Source organism: Macrotis lagotis, chromosome X, assembly GCF_037893015.1.
Source record: "Macrotis lagotis isolate mMagLag1 chromosome X, bilby.v1.9.chrom.fasta, whole genome shotgun sequence".
Taxonomy (NCBI): Eukaryota; Metazoa; Chordata; class Mammalia; order Peramelemorphia; family Peramelidae; genus Macrotis; species Macrotis lagotis.
In genome coordinates, this window is record NC_133666.1 from 173,485,728 (window position 1) to 173,505,874 (window position 20,147).

The following is a 20,147-nucleotide window of genomic DNA, read 5'->3' on the forward strand; positions in this document are numbered from 1 at the left end:
ATTCTAGACTCTTTTGAGACTTCCCCTGTGAGTAATTTTTCACTGATTTCTCCTTCTGGCATGGCATTGTTATCATCTTTAGCCGCAAAGTGGTTTTCTATAGTAGACACTCTTTTAGTTTCTTTGCTCATCTTTGTTGTTTTAGTACTGCTTCAGGGGTATAGGGTGTATTGATCTAATCTTTTTTATGCTGAAGTTGGGGTCTGATCCCTGATTTGTCATTGGCCAGTGCAGTCTAGACCTTGCCTTTGTACAGATTTATTTCCTCCTTTATGTCCAGGTTATGCCTATGCAGTGGTTTGTTCCCAACTCAGTCCTCTTTTGTGCCCCATTTTTCCCATGGTTCAGACTTTGTTTGGGGTTGGGACCCTCCCTGCTGGCTTGCTATCCAGCTTCTGGGACCTATGCTGTTGTCGAGCTGTCAGACCTGGACTGCACTGTTGGTTTAAAGCCTCCCACTGGCTTTCCTGCTCTCCCACCTCTCTTGACTTTACTTCCCCCTTTCCCCCCAAAGAGACAGACCTTCACTGAAGATCCTCCATGATGTCTACTGTTGAAAACTTTGGATCTTCTCTTTTTCTTGGTGGGATCTGTAGCTTTAATGTCAGTACAGAGGCTTCATTTATCTTTGACAGGGAGCATGTTAGCTTCACCCTGCCATCTTGGCTCCGCCCCAGAAGTTGACAGAAAGATTTCTTAGGTTAAAGCACAACATACAAGGCAGAGTATAGCTAACAATGAGAGCACTAAAGTCTTAAAATTACAGAATATTAAAACTGAAAAAGTTTTAGAGATCATTTAGTCCCTTGACTCCTCCTCTTATTGGCTTTTCTAGGATGGTTTACCCTTCAAAGGGGTCAGTTGGTAAAAGAACTTAAGCCTGATTAAAGTTTAAACTGATGTTTATATAGCTTTTTAGATCTGAAAAGCACTTTGCATGGATTGTTTTATTTAATACATACAACAAACTCTAAGGTAATATTCCATTTTACAGTAAATTTTAGGCACAATTAGTTTAGAGATTTTCCAACATTCACATAGCTATAGGGTCTGTTTCCATATCTAGCAGTCTTTTTCACCATACAGAGACCATTGTAAACCTTTAATTATATGGCTCTGTGAAGTGACTGACTTTCAAAATAATGGTCTCCTTTATTCAGCTATTTAGAACTTCCTATGGTTCTGCATCACAGGATATCTCTAGTTAATCAAATTTTGGCTTATGCCATTGAATTATACCAATTTCATATAACTCAACCTGAGTGATGAACTCTTGTCTATCTTTCAAAGTAATATTAGAACACTAACATGGATTGGTTTATGACATTCTAAAGAAAAGACCCTCAGGGTTTTCTCTCTGTTTCCAAGCAACAAATACTATTCATTCTTCTCCTCTTCTTATTGAAATTATTACTGATAAGAAATAATTTATAGCATGCTTTAAGGTTTACAAAGCAGTTGGCACAGATTATCATGTTTAATTCTGACAACTCTGGAGTATACAGATGCTTCTATTATAACCATTTTAAAATTAAGGAGTCAGATTAAGTGATTTTATCAGCTATCAAGAACCTCAATATTTTAAAAATTCAAAAATACATTTTCTATTTACTCATTCTTTATAAAATTCTTGTGATCTAAATTAACAATATTTGTATAAGATTTTTCCTAATGATTTCAAAAGAATCAGTAATGAAGTTATTTGAAACTATTCAAAAGCATCAGTAAAAAAAGAATTGAAATCATCATAGTATCTCATTCAGGACATGGAGTAAACCAACTATATACTCCAAAACTAAGTTGTCCCAAAGAACCAAGCTCAGCAAAAATAGCAACATTATCAGAGGATCACAGAGTTATAAGAAACCCTGTGTCATTTATTACAAAGCCCCTATTTTAAAGAGGCCTACAGAAAAGAGTAACTTAAGCTTTCCTAAGATATAAAATGCCAGTGTCATGATATTAATTTGGGTCCTCTTACTCCAAAATCACTGCTCAGTTTACTATATAACTTTTAGTAAGGAGTGTTTAATAATCATAATCCATTTATATTAAATCTTAAGATATAAAAAATACTTCACAGCAATCTTGTAAGATAGGTATAGTAAATACCATTGCTCCCATTTTAAAGTTGAGGAAATCAGGGTCCAGAAAAGTTAAATGTCTAAATTTGTAAAGAGAAATTGACAAAACATTCAAAGAAAAGATCATATACTCCCACAAACTAAAATTCTAATAGGAAATATTAGTCCTGGAGAGTTTAAGACTGGAGTTCTGAAAACATTAAAAAAGAGAAGAATGAAAAAAAAAAGAGAGAAAAATGTCCATCAATTGGGAAATGACTGAACGAGTTGTTGTACATAAATGTAGTAGAATACTCTGTAGGAAATGATGAACAGGCAAATGTCAAAAAAGCCTGGAACATTATATACAGTAGCAACAACACTGTGTGATTATCAATTATGATGGACTTAACTCTTCTCAACCAGTGTCAAAGAAAATTCCATATATTTCATAGTAACTATATTCCCCTCCATCTAATTTCTCCATCTGTTTATTGTATTTACTTTCTCCTTTCACCATTTCCTTCCTCAAAAGTGTTCTGTTTCTGACTACCTTCTCCCATAATCTTCCCTCCCTTCTAGCACACCCCTCCCCTTCACCCATCCCCCCCCCCCATTTTCCTGCAGGGAATTGTATGTTATTCTCTTTCCAAGCCAATTCCAATGAAAGATAGACTCATTCACTTTCCCTCACCTCCCCCTTCTTCCATTCCACTACAAAAGCTTTTTTCTTGCCTCTTTTATGTGGAATAACACTCCCATACTACCTCCCACTTTCCCTTTCTCCTAGTATATATCTCTCTCACTTCTTAATTCCATCTTTTTAATATAGCATCCCTCCATGTTCAACTCCCACATGTGCCCTTTCTGTATATACACCTTTCAATTGCCCTAATAATTGAGGAAATTTGTATGAATTATCAATATCATTTTACCATGCAGGAATATAAAAAATTCAACATCATTATGTCCCTTATAATTTGCCTTTCCTGTTTACCTTTTTATTCTTCACTTGAGACATATTTGAAGATCAAATTTTCTGTTCAGCTTTTGTCTTTTCATCAGAAAATTTAGGAAATTCCATATTTTATTGAATGCCCAACTTTTTTCCTGGAAAGAATATGCTCAAGTTTGCTAGATAGTTGATTCTTAGTTGTAATCCAAGATTTTTTGCCTTCTGGTATATCATATTCCAAGTCCTATGATCCTTTAATGTAGAAACTACTAAGTTTTTCGTTTTCCTGACTGTGGCTGCAGGATAGATGAATTATTTCTTTCTGGCTGCTTGCAATATTTTCTCCTCGACCTGAGAACTTTGAAATTTGGCTATATAATAATTTTTAAATTATCTCTCCTAGAACTATTTTTCAGGTCAGTTCTTCATAATTTCTTCTATTTTTTAAATTTGTTTGGTTTTGATTTATTATTTCATGATTTCTCATAACGTCATCAATTTCTCTTTGTTTCTTTATATTTTAATATATAATATAGATTATATTTTTATATTTATATTAAAATATAATACAAATATTATATTTAATTATTTTCTTCAGTGAGCTTTTGTAACTTCTTTTCCATTTGGCCAATTCTGTTTTTTTAAGGCATTCTTTTCCTCGCTGGCTTTTTTGGACTGCTTTTTCCACCTAGCCCAGTCTGATTTTTAAGATGTTATTTTCTTCAGTATTTTTTTGTCTCCTTCATTAAGCTGCTGACATGATTTTCATGCATCTCTCTCATTTCTCTTCCCAATCTTTCTATACCTCCCTCACTTGAATTTCAAAATCTTTTTTGAGCTCTTCTATTGCCAGAAAGAAATTATATTTTAGTTGGAGACTTTGTATGTAGAAGCTTTGACTTTGCTACCTTCTTCTGAGTGTGTATTTTGATCTTATTTATCACCATTGTAACTTCCTATGGTCAGAATTTTTTCATCCGTTGCTTGCTTCTTTCCCTAGCCTATGAATTGATTTTAATTCCTTATTAAGATAGGGCAATTCTTCCAAAGTGGAAGGTGCACAGTCCCAAGCTTTTGGTGGGGTTTTGCAGCTGTTTTCAAAGATACTTCTCCAAGTTTTCATTTCTTCCAAGGTGGTAGGCTTTAATGAGAGGTTTTTTACTATTCTCCTAGCCTGTGCTCTAGTTGGTGGATGATCACATGCACTTCTTTCTGCCTTGAAACTGTGAGAGGATCCCTGCTCCCCTACCACAACAAACTCTGTTATGTTACTGCTCCTCTTCCTCCTGGGACTGTGACACAGATCTGCGTATGGACAAAGCAACAGAGTCGTGCCCCAGTGATAGCAAAAAGACCCCTGTAATCTCCTTCTGACAACTCCACCACCACCTGATTCAGTGGCTTCAAGCACAGTTCCTGGTTGTGGACAGGTCTGTACTGTTGAGCTTATGATGGACTGTGCTCCATTCCTGCTGACCTTCTAATTTGTATTTGTAATCTCTGGAATGAGAGGTCTGGAAAACCACCACTGTTGCCTCTGACTTAGCCTCCTGGCTGCCTGTTCCTGGATTGCTGTGGTCCCAAGTCTGCATGCTCTGCACTGCCCTGCACTCTTCTCTCACCTAAGTGAAACAGATCTTTCTCTGCAAACTTACAAGTTGTCTTGAGCTGGAAAATTGCTTTACTCTATCTTTGTGTGGGTTCTGCTACTCTAGAATTTGCTTAGAGTCATTATTTTAAAGTATTTGGAGTGGTTTAGAGTTCAAATGCAACCCTACCTTTACTCTACCATCTTGGCTCCATCCTCCCCCTTGTCTTCAGTTTTAATTTTAAAATATATGTACAGATGATGGAAGCAAGATGTGTGACATGGTTCTTTAAGAACAGTGTCCAGAGCCCTAAAGCTTAGAAGGAACTACGGCAGATGAGGAACGTTCACAACAAGGATGACAAAAGCATTTGAGGTTTTAAGAGTTATATCAGGAGAAGAAATGATGACTAGAATGTCCTGGGGGTCTGTAACATGTGAAAAGAAGTTGGGATGACAACTCTCCACATATAAGACCTGAGAAACCTTCTTCTAGAAGACTTGTATTGACACATAAAGGAAGTGTTTTGGAGACAGACTACAGAGCATATATATAAATAATCTCTAATGGTTCCAGTTGGTTAGAGATATGTTGAGGGAAAAAGTTCTAATATTGACTTTGGAAATATTCAAGAAGACCTTCAAGCTTCATCTACAGACTCCTGGTCTCATTCATTTTTGAGGGTTTTCAAGGACTCATTTATTCTTGGCATCCAGTGAAGGTCTGGTAAAAGGACTGGAATCTCTGACCTTAGTAGTTTCCAAAGGTCCAGGGAGCAAGCTACAGAAATGAGTGCATCAGAGTCCAGGCTGTATTGATGATCCAGGGAGTGAGAAATGATCTTTTGGGAGTGACCTGGATGTTAGCCCATTAGAAAGTTCATCTTGTAGTCATGCTATATCTGGCCCTGAACTTGTAGGATCAATGCTATATAAGAACTGAGCTAAGTTTCAAGTCTGTTTCCTCAGAGACTAGGTCATGTAGGAGAAAGCATGTCCCAGATGTTCTGGGGAAAATATTTGTACCTTTGTTATTGCTTTCTCCTTGAAGTGAATATTTTTTTAAATAGCTGTGTAAGCATAATTTAAATGTAGATGTGTTTTGCATGGTTATATATGAATAATCTATGTCAAATTGCTTGCTTTCTCAATAAGAGAGGAAGGTAAGGGAGGAAGAGAATTTGAAACTCACACTTTGAAAACAAAGTTAAAATTGTTTTTACACATAGCTGGGGAAAATATTTAAAAATAACTATGTGAAATCTATCTGAAATAAATTGGTTTAATGGAACAGGGGTTCTGGTCACTGATTTTCTAACAATGGGGAGAACACAGTGGCAGCCTAAGCTAATGGCAGAAGAGGAAGAAGTATAAGAGTATAAGTATGTCCACATCTCATCTCTACTCCATTGAATTCCTATTGCCACTTCCATCAAACTCCTCTATTTCACTTTTAAAATCCCACATAGTTCAGCCCCAATCTATCCTTCCAACCTCACTGGTCACTGCTCTCCCTACTGCTAAACTAAATGATCTAGTCAAACTTGCCTTCTATCTGTTCTCCTCCCACATGTAACATACTCCAACCTTAAATTGATCTTGCTGAGCCCCTCACTTCCTTTAAGATGAAGCCTAGACAGAATCTTTTCTGATTCATCTCATTTGTCAGTCACTCCCTCCCAAATGGTCATACATACATGTATTTTGCATGTATTTATGTGTGCATGTATATATATATGTATATATATACACATGTGTGTATCACCATGTGTATATCACCTAGCAGCAGCTAGGTGGTACAGTGGATAGAGTACTGGCCTTGGAGTCAGGAGGATGAGAGTTCCAATCCAGCCTCAGATGCTTACTAGCTATGTGACCTTGAGCAAGTCACTTGACACTGATTGTCTCACATCCAGGGCATCCTCCTGTTGTCCTGATTCAAATCTGGCCACTGGATCTTAGGTGACTGGAGGAAAAAGTGAGGCAGAATATCTCCCTCACTCAAATCCAAATCATGTGCTTGTCATGGCATCACCTCTCCTGATGCCAAGGTCTTCTTCAAGAATGAAGGACAAAAAACATTCATTGCCATGTGATGTCATCAGTTCTCTTAAAACGCAGGACAAACAGTATCATAAATGTATTTAAATGTATATTTGTATGTTTATATATACATATATATATATATATATATATATTTGTCAACTTTATATATAGGTTTCATAGATTTTATATATAGGTTTCATAGATTTTATATATATATTTTCTATCTCCCCCATTAGAATGTAAGGAATTGTTTGTTGTTTGATCTTTTGTACTTCCATCCCTAGCACCTACCACTATCCCTAGCACATAAAAGGTATTTAATATTTACTTGTTGATTGATGGCATATGGTATCAGACTGTTTCAACTGGTTTTCCTGTGTTTTTCTTGGAAATAAGGGAAGCTTTTGGGAATGGGTGGGGAGTATTACTTGGAAATGATTATAATTAAAATAAGATAAGGCATTTTTGTAAAAGCATAGTGATATGGAAGGAGGAGAGTTGATCTGAGCATTTGATAAAAATGTAGGGCCTCATAAAAACAGAAATCTTGTTTATATTGAGTATTGAAAAAGATAAATAAATGGGTTAGCAATTTGATTATTAAGATGGTGTTTTCCCTATTGAAAGGCAACTAACAGAGAAAAAAGACTATGATCTCTTTTTCTATTTAAAACCTGGCAGAAGAAAGACCAAATATAGGGAAAGTTAAGAGAAACAATAGTTTGAGGTATCCTTGAGATGAACAAAGGTACTTTATTTCAGAGGAAAGAGATTACCTTGTTAGTAAGCTGAGCACTGTCAATAACAGAATGAAAATGTAAAATAACAGGAAAAGTATCTAGAATCATTATCAATAAAATTTTGCCCTAGTAGAAGTAAATGTGAAAGTTAAACATTGTTGACAATAGTTGTATGTGTTAAGAGAAAGTATTTAGCTTGTAATTGTATTTCTTCAAACATATGAGTATATATATATTATTTAAATTTATAAAATAAATCTAGTAGTTATTGTCAATAATACTTTTAGAATTCTAATACAGAGTTTGCACACACACACACAACACAATGGACTTTATTCTATTTCAGCCTCTCAATTTCTCTTGTCAATGGAAATTGTATTTACTGAGATGAAACAGTAGTTCAGCAGTAGCAGTAGTAGATAAAAGATATTATTTGATGGTAACTACCAGAATTTCAAACATAGCAGTTGACCAAGAAACTTTTATTTATGCATTTATTATTTGCCAACACTAGGCTAAATTCTGGGGATTAAAAAAAAGAAAAAAGAAAGAAAAGAAAAACAGTCCATGTTCTCAAGGAGCTTATGCTCTAATGAGGGAGACAGGCATGGAAAAAACTAGGTACACAAAAAATATATACAAAATGGATAAAATGAAATCTTAAGAGGGAAAGATTCTAGCAGAGGAAAAGGTCTCCTGCTGAAGGTACAATTTGATCTGGGTCTTGAAGAAAGTTAGAGAGACTAAGATGCACCAGTGAGGAAGGGGAGCATTGCAGGCAAGACTGCAAAAATAACATAGATAGTAAATGGAGAGCCATGTGCAAGAAACAGCCAGTCAGCCAGGATGGCTGGATTATAGAGAGTATGGAGGGAAGTAACATGAAAGAAGATAAGAAAGGTAACAAAGGATCAGTATGTAAAGAACTTTACAGTCAAACAGATGATTTCATATTTAATCCTAGGAGCAAAATGACCAACCTGACTTATAAAATCCAATTTATATATTGACATAATATTACGAACAGACAAAAAATTGATAATGGCACGTTGCCTTCACCCAAAAGACCAGAATTAATTCTATGACATCTAGCCACTTGTCAAAATTTCTGAGAAGGTCATCTGGAGACTGTCAAGTATTCTAATATAATTAAATATCAAGAAAGAAAGGAGGCAGGCACATGGAATTCATGTTCCATCTCCCACCCCCACCCCCAACTCCTTCCCAGCAAAAAGCAAAACAGGCAGAGTCAGACTACCCCCAGAGGACCACTGCCTTGAAACTTTTGGACTACCCAGTTTCCACTAACCCTCCCCCCCACCTCATAAGGAGAATTGTCAGGGAAAGAACAGGAATAGATGGCCAACAAAGTCTATTATTCTGATACTATGGGAATTTTCCCACCCTATCTTGAAGGTGATCTATCTTATCTGTAGACCTCTGGGCAGTTGGTTGCTTTCCCACTGGGTTAGTCTGAAACTGTTGGGAGAAACTCCTACATACAATCCTCAGACTTGATAAAATCTCAGATGTCTGCACAATGGTCAAAAATTTTTTTCAGTTAAGAAACCCAAGTCCAAGTTGTTTTTTTAAACTATTATCTAAATGCAGTCCAGTCCATGATTTGAAGCATTGATGGCAATGGTAGGAACACTGGGAAAGAATTCTTCTCCATATTGAGACTTTTTGGGAACCCTGCCCCATTTGGGAATTCTTGGATCTCAGCTGAATATCTACCCCCTCACTCTCATTCTTGGTTACATATATTCTAATAATGACTCTAAATTGGAAAATTCAGTAGCATCTGCTATAGTTATACAGTTTCTGCTATAATGCAAACTATATTAGAGCAGTGATTATTTCATTTTTGTTTATGTATCTCCAGTGTCTAGCATAATGCCTGGAACTTTTCATAACTGCTTGCTGATAGATTGAAAAGGAGGATTTGTTCGGTGTCCTTTTGCACTCCTGTCTCCTATTAATAGTCAACTGAGCTGCAGATCAGCATCATGAATCAATCAATCTACTAGAATGTATTAAGTGTCTCTTATGTGCAATGTAGACAAAAGCATATATATATGCTAAGAATGTAACAAAAAAGAACCTCCAGGAGGATGATCCAGTGAGAGTTGTATCTAAGTCTATAAAGACCTCAAAGCAGCAAGAACTGTCCCTAATAAGAAAATAAAGACAAGAGACAGAAGGGGGGTGGGAAATGAAAGAAATTTTAAGAAATTCCATGAAACAGATGGAGGAAATGAGGAAGAAAGGGGGGGGGAAGGCCCAAGACAGGAATGAGGAAAAGGTTGAGAAAGGGGAGGGAAAGACACAGCTTTTAATGAAATTTAAAAATACTGTGCTAAAATGAGAGGAAAAATCTCCAGGAGAAAAATATTCTTCAGTAATCAAATTAGAACCTCAAAAGATACAATGGAAAACCTACAGGAATCCTCAGACTTGTCACAAAAAAGATTTAAAGAAAGAACTAAAGAATAAAATTAGGACATAGTTTTAAAAATGTAAAGGAGAAGGAATGATCATACAAAAGGATACAAAATTTTAATAAAACAGAAGACACCATGAAGAAGAAAATGGAATTCTAAAATTCAGTGATGAAAAAGAAATATTAAAGACAAAAGATAGTAATAAGATAGTATTTGCAGGAAACTACAATATTCCTTTTCATAAAGGAATTATGAGTCTTAACAGAATATTAGAAAATGAAATGTGATAGCTCTTCTATAATTAACAATTTGGAATCTTAAAGAGTATACATATTTTTCTGCATCAAAAGCATCTTTACAAAAAGTGTTTATATGCTAGGTCATAAAGAATTCATAAGTTGGGTAGCTAGGTGGTGCATTGAATAAAAAACCAGCCCTAAACTCAGAAGAACCTGAGTTAAAATCAGGTCTCAGATGTTTACTAGCTGTGTGACCTTAGGCAAGTCACTTAACTCTCAATTGCCTCAAAAAAAAAAAGAAATCATACTCTTTAATAGTTATAAAAATAAAAAATATAAAATAAAATCAGTATGGTAAAAATGAACAAAAACATGAAAAAAGACAAATATTCAAATGCTGCTAAATAATGACATCCTAAATAATGATTGAGTCAAAAAAATCATAAAACAAGAAAAAATGGAAAAAATTTTAAAAATATAATGTATGAGACACAGACTAAACATTTATCAGGTTAAAATGAAATCCAAAGATGCTTAGAATACAAGTTGATCCATCTGACTATTTCAATCAATCAACAAGCATTTTTTAAGGGAGGGGAGCAGGCAATTAAGGTTAAGTGACTTACCCAGGATCACATAGCCATTAAGATCTTGAGATTGGATTTGAATTCAGGTCCTCCTAATTCAGCACTACACCACTTAATTGTCCTGCCATATGTTTGTTTTTTAAAAGAAAATAATTGAATTATGAACTAGCATAGTTGACTTTTTTAATATTTAATCTTCTATTATTTCATTCAGGAATTTTTTCTAATTTCCCTATAATCCCCAAACTAACAGAGCCATTTCAGTGGGAGACAGTACTAAACAACCTCTTTGTTATTTGTATTAATTAGGAAATTCATATCTATTATGATTATGAAGCACGATTTAAAAAGCAGCCAATGGCCAGGAAAATAGCTTGTTGAGTTTACCTGTATCAAAGGCAATGCATTTGATAAGAACTAGTTTTCTTCTAATGTCATCATGATAAAGCTTGAATTCAGAACAAGTTCTGAGTACCTGCACTCCAGATAGATTCTGAAGTCCAAAAGCTTGTTTTCATCATGCCCGACTTGCATGAAAAGAGGACAAAAGGGGGAATGACAAGAACTATAATCATTTGACCTGGTTGACTAAAGTCAAAAAAGTAAGTTAAAATATGGACATACTATAATAACTAGATAGGCAACTTAATCACAAATAGACCAATGAGTCCCACAAGTTCAAGGATCAACTCAGAAACAAAGTGAGGACTTTGAAGCCAGCCATGGCAACAACTTATGTAAGTTAAAGGGAAAGAAAAAGAAAAAAATTTCTCTCAACCCTAAAGTTGCCACCAAAACAAGTAAGCATTGTTTTTCACAAGACAAACATGGTTCTGGTAAGAAGTAGAAGGATTTCTGTTTTTAAAGAAAGCTAAAATTCATAATTCAAAAACAAAGAAATGAGGAATTTAATAATAACCTTGATAGAAGAAAATTCCTGAAAATCAATCTTGTCATAAACACCTAAAATCTGGAGGTGGTCATTTGCCACTTATTAGTTTAGCATTAATTCTGTGGTTCCAAAGTTTAAACTGAAGTAACTTATTATCTTTTTTTTAGGGGGGGGTGGGGTCAGGAAAGGTGGGGAAAGTATCCAATCACTAAGTTACTTACTGATGATTCTTACAAAATATTCACTAAACACTAAGCAAAGGTTTAAAAAGAGATATTTTATATCACAAATTTGTTCTTGGGGTAATGGTTAAGAGTATTGATCTTGCTGATTTCTTTTACCTACCACTCCTATAGGAAGAACATAAAGGAAGGCAAACCAGAATCATTTATAAAAATGTAAGCTGATCTTCTTGTATAGTAGAAAAAGTATTTCTGGAGTTAGAAGATAGCCAGGTCTCTTAAAACTAAATTGACCTGTGGCTTTGGGCAAATCATTTAAACTCTCTGAGCCTCAATTTCTTTATATATCAAGTAGGAGGAAATATTTGCACTACCTACCTTAGAAGACTGTTTTAAGGAAAATACCTTGTAAATCTTAAAACACTGCATAAAATTTTTTTGAAACTTATGATCCCAAAGTTCTGTAATATAGGAAAATAAATAAGAAAAAATGAGGGGAAAATAGAATTTAGCATATTATCATTACCTCAGCAAGAACTGAGAAAAAATTTCTAAACTTGTACAGCATAAATTAGAATGTCTGTTATGCCTCTCCCTGAATCTGTTCAACTACTCTGATAACAGCAAGGATCCTGAAAGCAAATGAAAGGTATTTAAAAGACATATTTGTAAAAAGATAACTTCTACAATCTTACTGCAGGATTATTATTATTATTATTATTATTATTATTATTATATCACTCCTGGCTAAATTTAATTTTTAAAACTAAATGTTAAAATGTAAGAATTATTTTAAAAGAAATATACAATGTTTTATTGCTATTTAAAACACCCCTAAAGTCTTACTCCATTGAGGTAATTCCATGTGTTTGAAGGTTATTTCACTGAAGTATGAGTTTTAGCAAGACCAAACTGAGAATGGTTTGAGTAAGGATCCATGATATGTCATTTAAAGAGGAGAGACAAAGTCAGAGACATACAGAGACAGAGACACAAACAGAGACAGACTGAGAAATAGAGACAGAGAGAGTGATTCTTTAAAAACCATTTGCTGTCATGAATTGACACTGGTGGAATTTGAAGTCAGACAGATAGGAAAAACAGGAGAAAGTAGTACCATGACAACTCAAAGAGAAGGTATTATCAGTGAAGAAAAGGTGATTAGCAGAATCAGTTACTGCAAAAAGATCAGTAAGAATGAGAACTGAGGTCATTAGATTTGACAATTAAGACATCATTGACAATTTTGGAGAGGACAGTTTCAGTTGAATGCTGAGGTCAGAAGCCATATTGCAGTGTGCTTAGCAGAAAGTAAGAGTAGAAGTGTACCCTCATTGATGAAACCATCGGCATTTGAAGTATTTCTCTATTTACTTTATTACTTTATTATAGCATTTGATCCTCACAACAAGATGTGAGTTGGGTCAAGCAAGTATTATCCCTAGTCTACAGATGAAGAAACTGAAACCCATGGATTTCAGGTGCCTTATCCAAAGTCAAATAGTATGATATTGTGACCAGCAACCAGGATATCTGAATTATGTTTTCTGGTCTTTGACACTAATCAGTTTTGTCATTCATATGATGAAAGGATTGACCTAGATAAAATCAAAGTTCTCTTCCAGCACCAAATTCTATAATTCTACAAAGATCTAAGAAAGAATTTAAAACTCATGCCTATTTTTTAAGACCATACATGTGATTTCTCTATCTACTCTACCTTCTCCTGGTCATACACTAGGTGCTTCTTGTTCTTCTCTTTACTGTATTCCCTTGATTTCCCATGACTTTGACTTCATTCCCCATGCTTTCCTTTTTGAGACTAGTCTTTGATGAAGGAGTGGCTCTTCTCACCAAAGTCAACCCCTCTGCATGTAACTTCAATCCTTGCAATTATCTCTTCTCACTTAAATCTTTATACTAAGGATTCTTTCCTTCCCTGTCACCTATGAACATGCTCAAATTGCTCATCTGACAAAAAAAAAATCCTCACAGGACACTATCCTGTTAGCTATTATCCAACTTCCTTGAGATAACCATGGACACTTATTGATTCCATTTCTACTCCTCTTACTCCATTTCTATGCTCACTCTCTATTTAATACACTGCAATCTGGCTTCTGACCTCAGTCTTCAGTTGAAACAGTGCTCTCCAGAATTATCAATGATATCTCAATTGCCAAATTTAGCAACTTTTTCCAAGTTTTCATCCTTACTTTCAGATACTAACAGTATCTGATAGTGTTAACTACACTTTCCTCACTGTTAATACTTCCTCTCTGGGTTTTCATGATACTATTGTCTTCTGGTTCTCTTTCTTATCTCTTTGATTGCTTCTTTTTCAGTCTCCTTTGTATGATCATCATTTATGTCACACTCACTGACTGTGATATACCCCTTGGATTCTTATCTTCATCCCTCTTCTATTTTTACTTTGAACTCTCTCACTTTGTGATAACAGCAGTTCCCAAAAGTTTAGAATTTATTAAATAACCACAATGTGCTGGGTTCTAGGGATAAAATACAAAAAAAATGAAAGAAATACATTGCTATTCCTTTTTTTGCAAGGCAAATGGGATTAAGTGGCTTGCCCAAGGCCACACAGCTAAGTAAGTATTAAGTGCCCAAGACCAAATTTGAACCCAGGTACCCCTGACTCCAAAGTTGGTGCTTTACCCACTACACCACCTAGCCACCCCTTACATTGCTATTCTTAAAGAGGTTATATTTGTTTGGGGAATATGTATATAGATTAGTAATGCACAATAAAATGCAAAATAAATACACAGCAGTTAAATATACTGTGATCAGGGAGGGAGGGCACTATTAGCTTTGAAAAGATTTCATGTAGAAAATGGTGCTTGATCTGAACCATTGGGGGAAAAAGAGAGGAATTCTATAAGGTAACTATGAGGAGGGAGTGTATCCTACTCTTCTTACATAACCTCCTTTTAGCTATTTTCAACCGAAAATCACATAAAATTCAACAGTTCCAAAAGACCCATTATCTTTTCCCTCATTAAAAAACAAACAAACCCTCTACAAATCTTTTCCACAACTCTTAAGGGAATACTATCCTCCCCAGGTTCACAAACTTGGGGTTATCCCTCAACTCTTCCCTCCCTTCATTCATCCCACACATCCAATCAGGTACCAAATTTTGTCATTCCTATCTCCACAAAATCTCTTACATATTTCTTTTTCTCTAGTCACACAGCTATGACCTTTATTCAGGCCACTATTACCTCCTGACTAGAACTTGCAATAGCTTCCTGATTTATCTCCAACTTCAAACCTTTCTCCACTCCAAAATTCATGCTGTAGTCTTTCTGACTCTTTATGACCTCTTTTGGTGTTTTCTAGGCAGAGATACTGGAGTGGTTTTCCATTTTCTTCTCCTGTTCATTTGACAGATGAGAAAATTGTTAATAAGAATCTGAGGCTGGATTTGAATACAGGTCTTCCTGGTGCCAGGCCTTGCATTCTATCCAATATGCCATTTAGCTGCTCTATATAAATGTTAGCTAATATTATTGTTACAATCAATAGGGTGATAATTTTCTACTAGTATCCAAGATCTTAAAAATTTTTTTTAATTATCTTATTATCCTTGGATAGGTTCTGTGACTGTCTTACTCGAACATTATTACTAGACAGAGAAAAACAAAGTTCTCATTTTTCTCATAATCCTGTGGTTCAAAGGAAAAAACTCAAATTCTGGTTACAAAATCATTATCAGTCAACATTAATTAGTGACAATTTTAAAGATTAAGTAGCAGCAGCAGGTGGTCTAAATGCAGTGGTGTCAAACTCAAATAGAAAATTGGGAGGGAACCATATACATAAGGATCCCCTTGGGGCATGTTTCACTTAGTTTTAAAATGTAATGTAATGCATGTTTTATTGCATTTTTATTTGCTGAACTAGTGTATACATATAGTGTATAGTGTACAGGACTTGGGGCCATGAAGACCAATGTCCTAATCCTTCTGACACTTGCTAGCAATGTAATCAAGGGCAAATCACTTAGCACCTGAGCATCTCAGCTTCATCTGTAAAATGGGGTTAACACCTGCCATGTGTTCCTCACAAGGTAATTGTGAGGCACAAAAAAAGATGACAAATGTAAGGCATTTCACAAATATTATGACATTATATAAATGTCAGCTATTATTCTTAACACTTACCATCTGTGTGACCCTTGGCAAGTCACTTAATCCTGTTTGCATTAGCTTCCTCATCTGTAATATGAACAGGAGAAGAAAATGGCAAAAACACTCCAGTACCCTTGCCAAGGAAACACCAAAAGGGGTGACAGAGTCAGACGTGACTGAAAAATGACTAAACAACAAAATTATTGTTAATAGGTGATTCCTTCTCATCTAAAAATCCACTTGTGAATTTTGCAAGCAAAAACCAGACTACAACAAATTGGAATATCTAGTCTGGCTCTCCATAGTCAAAATGGAACAAAGAACTGAGACAATTATCTAATTCATTCAAACATAGAGGGTAAGAGGAGGAAGAGGAGAGGAGGATACTTCTGATGAGGAGAAGGTGAAGAGAGGGAGGGAGAGAGAGGGAGAGGGAGAGAGGGAGAGGGAGAGGGAGAGGGAGAGGGAGAGGGAGAGGGAGAGGGAGAGGGAGAGGGAGAGGGAGAGGGAGAGGGAGAGGGAGAGGGAGAGGGAGAGGGAGAGGGAGAGGGAGAGGGAGAGGGAGAGGGAGAGGGAGAGGGAGAGAGAGAGAGAGAGAGGGAGAGAGAGAGAGAGAGAGAGAGAGAGAAAGAGAGATTTTCTCATCCAAGTTATTGATAAAAGTCTAGAAAACTCTGGAGTTTGCAGATTAATCTAAAAAAGAAAAGACACATTACTAAGTCTAAGTTATCTCCCCCTTTAGAGATCTAAGACATTAAGTGATTTTTTTAAATCAAAAATATCTTTAGTTTCAAAATGTCTTGCATTTAAGATGTAGTTCTTATTCCACCTACTACTGTGTTATAGTGGGAATATACTGGGTCCTATGTCTGTAGGCAGAAAATTTGATTTGAAGTCCAGGTTCTGCTTCTCAATAACTATGACCTTGAAAAACTCTGAGCCTTTATTTCCTCATCTGTAAAATGGGCATAATGCATTCTCTATTTCATAGGTATGTTAGTTATGCAGATCAAATAACACATTATCTGCAAAGTTGTTAGGAAATAAAGGGCATAGGAACAATAATTCTTTTAGGTAGACAATTTACCTATAGCACTGAGAAGTTAAATGATTTGCCCAGGATCTCACAATCAGTATGAATTAGTAGGGGAACTTGAACCCAGAAGTTCCCTATAATAGTGAAATCACAGATCCAGTCCCTTTACCTAATTTTTACGTAAAAAGATTAACTGTGCAATATTACCTAAAGTGAAGAATGAATAGAAATAGATTTTAAAGACTGCTGAGGCCAAAATTTAAATAGTCATAAAGAAGAGACAGTCTGATCCCTCTTCCTTAGGTCCTTCTTCCACTGTGTCCAAGGAAACCCATCTTTTCTTGACATTTATGAGGGATAGTTCAGAACATGAGAACAATCTTTTTTTTTTGACTAATATAGCTACTACACCTTCTTTAGGATTAGAAGCATGACTTTGGAGTAAAAGGACACCTGACAGTGTCATAGGCAGGCTAACAATGAGGAAAGCTTTGGTTTTAGAGTCTTAGTCCTTTTAACCTGGTTCTCAACTTCCTCAAAAGTAAAATGAAAGTGCTAGTGTGGACTAACTCTGAGATCCTTCTTAGCTCTAAAAACTTTGAGAAACGTTTATACAAAGTATGGGGAAACTCTGTTTGATATTTTTAAAAGACATATATTGGTATGTTCCCATTATGTCAAAGCCAGTATGCAAATATATGAATTTACAGATAAGAGCACTTTGAGGAAGATTATTTGCTTTGCAATGTATCATCAAAACAGTCAGAGAACATAGCTTTCTAACTATTCCACCTACTTCCTATGAGGATCTCTCTGGGCCTCAATATGGCTTAAAATGAGAATGCTGGATTAGAAGACCCCCTTGTTCCTTTCAGCACTTATCTCTACTATAAACATAAATTGAGACCCCCAGAACCACATTTCTAGGAGGAAAACCAACTCTTCATCCCTCTATCCCTATGCCACCCAGACTACAACAGGGTATTTTGACTTATATTCCTCTCACTGACAAATCAGTGTATCAGTGAGGGAGCACTGGATTTGAAGTCAGAAGACCGTGGAATCCTATTTCTGTCCCTACCTGTATGGCCTTGCACAAGTTACCTGTCCTCTATAGAATCAGTTTCCTCATCTTTAAAATAATGAACTCTAAAGTTCCCTTCAGATCAAAATGTCTGATTCTTTAAAGCTCTAAACTTAAGAACAATGTTAAAAGAGCAACAGCAACCGTTTAGGCCATATAGTCAGGAAGTTTTCCAAAGCCAGTTGAACGAAATTGATGATCTGGGAATTTTAACCAACCCATGCCTACTGGCACCACTGGTGGCATCGAACCGTGAGCCCTGTAAGAAGTGGATGGAGGGAAAACGCTTTCCCTGGAGGGGAATCCCTGGAGGGGAATGTGGGGATTTGGGGACCACGGGGTTAGAATGAGTGGGGCTGGGGGCCGCCTCGGAAACGGAACGAAGGGCAGGGTGCAAACACTCACAGATTGGCTATGCCTGCCTTGCGAACCGCAGAGGAGATGGCTTTGACAGCGGTGCAGAGGCTGTTAAGCAACTGGGTCATCTCGCCGGTGCCCTTGGCTTTCCTGCCCTCCTCCATGACGAAACGGGTCAGGGTGTTGACATCGGTATCGAAGAAAGACTTGTCACTCATGATTGGGTCGGAGCGCAAGAGGATTCCTGAGCTTAGCCGGCAGTCGGGGAGACCGGAGGAGGGAGACCGAGCAAAGTGCGCAGCTGTGTGCGGGAGCAGCTCCAGGCTCTAAGTCCCGGGATCTCTCTGGTCACTCACTCGCCGTTGCAGGCGGCCAAAGCCGGAACTTGGAACCTGGAACGCATTTAGACTTTGGAGGTGTGTCCTGGGGCAAGACTCCGCCCCGGGGAGGTAGGTAACTGTCCTCCAGCCTCTTTTTTTTTTTTTTTTTGCTGTCACAGATGTTCTCTACCTGCTCGATTGCTCCAGTGTCTCAAACCCCTCCTTTCCTTTTGGAGTTTGTTATTCCCTGAAAAAGCAAAATTACTGTTAGGGTCTTCTTTCCTTAACCTTATTTCCTTTAAATGTTACTGTTAAGGTGTTATTTCCTTAACTTTTTTTTTCTTTAGGTTTTTGCAAGGTTCATGGGATTAAGCGGCTTGCCTAAGGCCACACAGCTAGGTAATTATTAAATGTCTCAGACCGGATTTGAACCCAGGTATTTCTGACTCCAGGGCCGGTGCTTTATCCACTGTGCCACCTAGCCGCCCACTTTATTTCCATTAAAAGAAAAGTTATTGTTAAGTTCTTATTTCCTTAACCTTATTTCCTTTAAAAGCAAAGTTACAGTTAAGGTCTTATTTCTTTTAAATATTTGTACTCAACCTTCCATCGATTCTGCCTTATTTACCGCACATTAATATCTTTCAATCATATTAAACTCTCATTCCTCTCATCAACTGCACCTTTGCTCAGAAATCCATTAATAAAAGGTTAAAAGATAAACTAGTTCAAACTCTTCATCTTTCCGATGAGAAAAAGTGAGACCCGGAGAAAGAAGTGATCTGATGTTTTTAAGAGTATTTTATCTTTTACCAATTATATGTAGACAATTTTTAGCATTCATTTTTACAAAAATTTTGAGTTCCAAATTTTTCTCTATCCCTCTATTCTTTTCCTTCTTCCTAAAACAGTAAGCAATATGACATAGGTTTTATAAGTGTATTCAGGTGAAATGTATTTCCATATTTGTCATAAGTTGAGAAAGAAGAAACAGATCATAATGAAAAAAGAGAGATGTAAAGAAAGTGAAAATAGTATGCTTCAATCTGCATTCAGAATCCATCAGTTCTTTTTTCTGGAGGTGACTAGCAACGGTCCAACAAGAGTCCTCTAATATAGTCTTGGATCATTGTACTGCTGAGAAGAGCTAAATCACTCATAGTTGATCTTTGCACAACGTTGCTATTGTTGGGTACAATATTCTCCTGGTTCTATTCACTTCACTTTGCATCAGTTCATTTAAGTTTTTCCAGGTTTTTCTGAAAACTGCCACCTCATCATTTCTTATTGCACAATAGTATTTCATTCCATTAAGCTTCTTCCATTCTCCAATTGATGGGCATTACCTCAATTTCTAATTCCAAGTGGCCTAGTGACCTGCTATGACAGTAATTCAAGGTTTCTCCAGCTCTATAGTGATGTCTGATCGCTTTGATTAATCAATTCTCTTTCTTGATCAC

At 36.3% G+C, this 20,147-nt stretch overlaps 1 protein-coding gene across 1 annotated transcript in view; it reads right to left on the bottom strand.

The window, feature by feature from the left end:
• The window catches only part of FBP1 (fructose-bisphosphatase 1), a 42,012-nt gene extending 23,254 nt beyond the window's left edge, over positions 1-18,758 (bottom strand). Inside the window, exon 1 of the mRNA XM_074201232.1 lies at positions 18,416-18,758. Coding sequence (XP_074057333.1) covers positions 18,416-18,585 — 170 coding nt within the window. The 5' untranslated portion in view covers positions 18,586-18,758. The remainder of the gene's footprint in view (positions 1-18,415) is intronic.
• Positions 18,759-20,147: the final 1,389 nt, after the last annotated feature.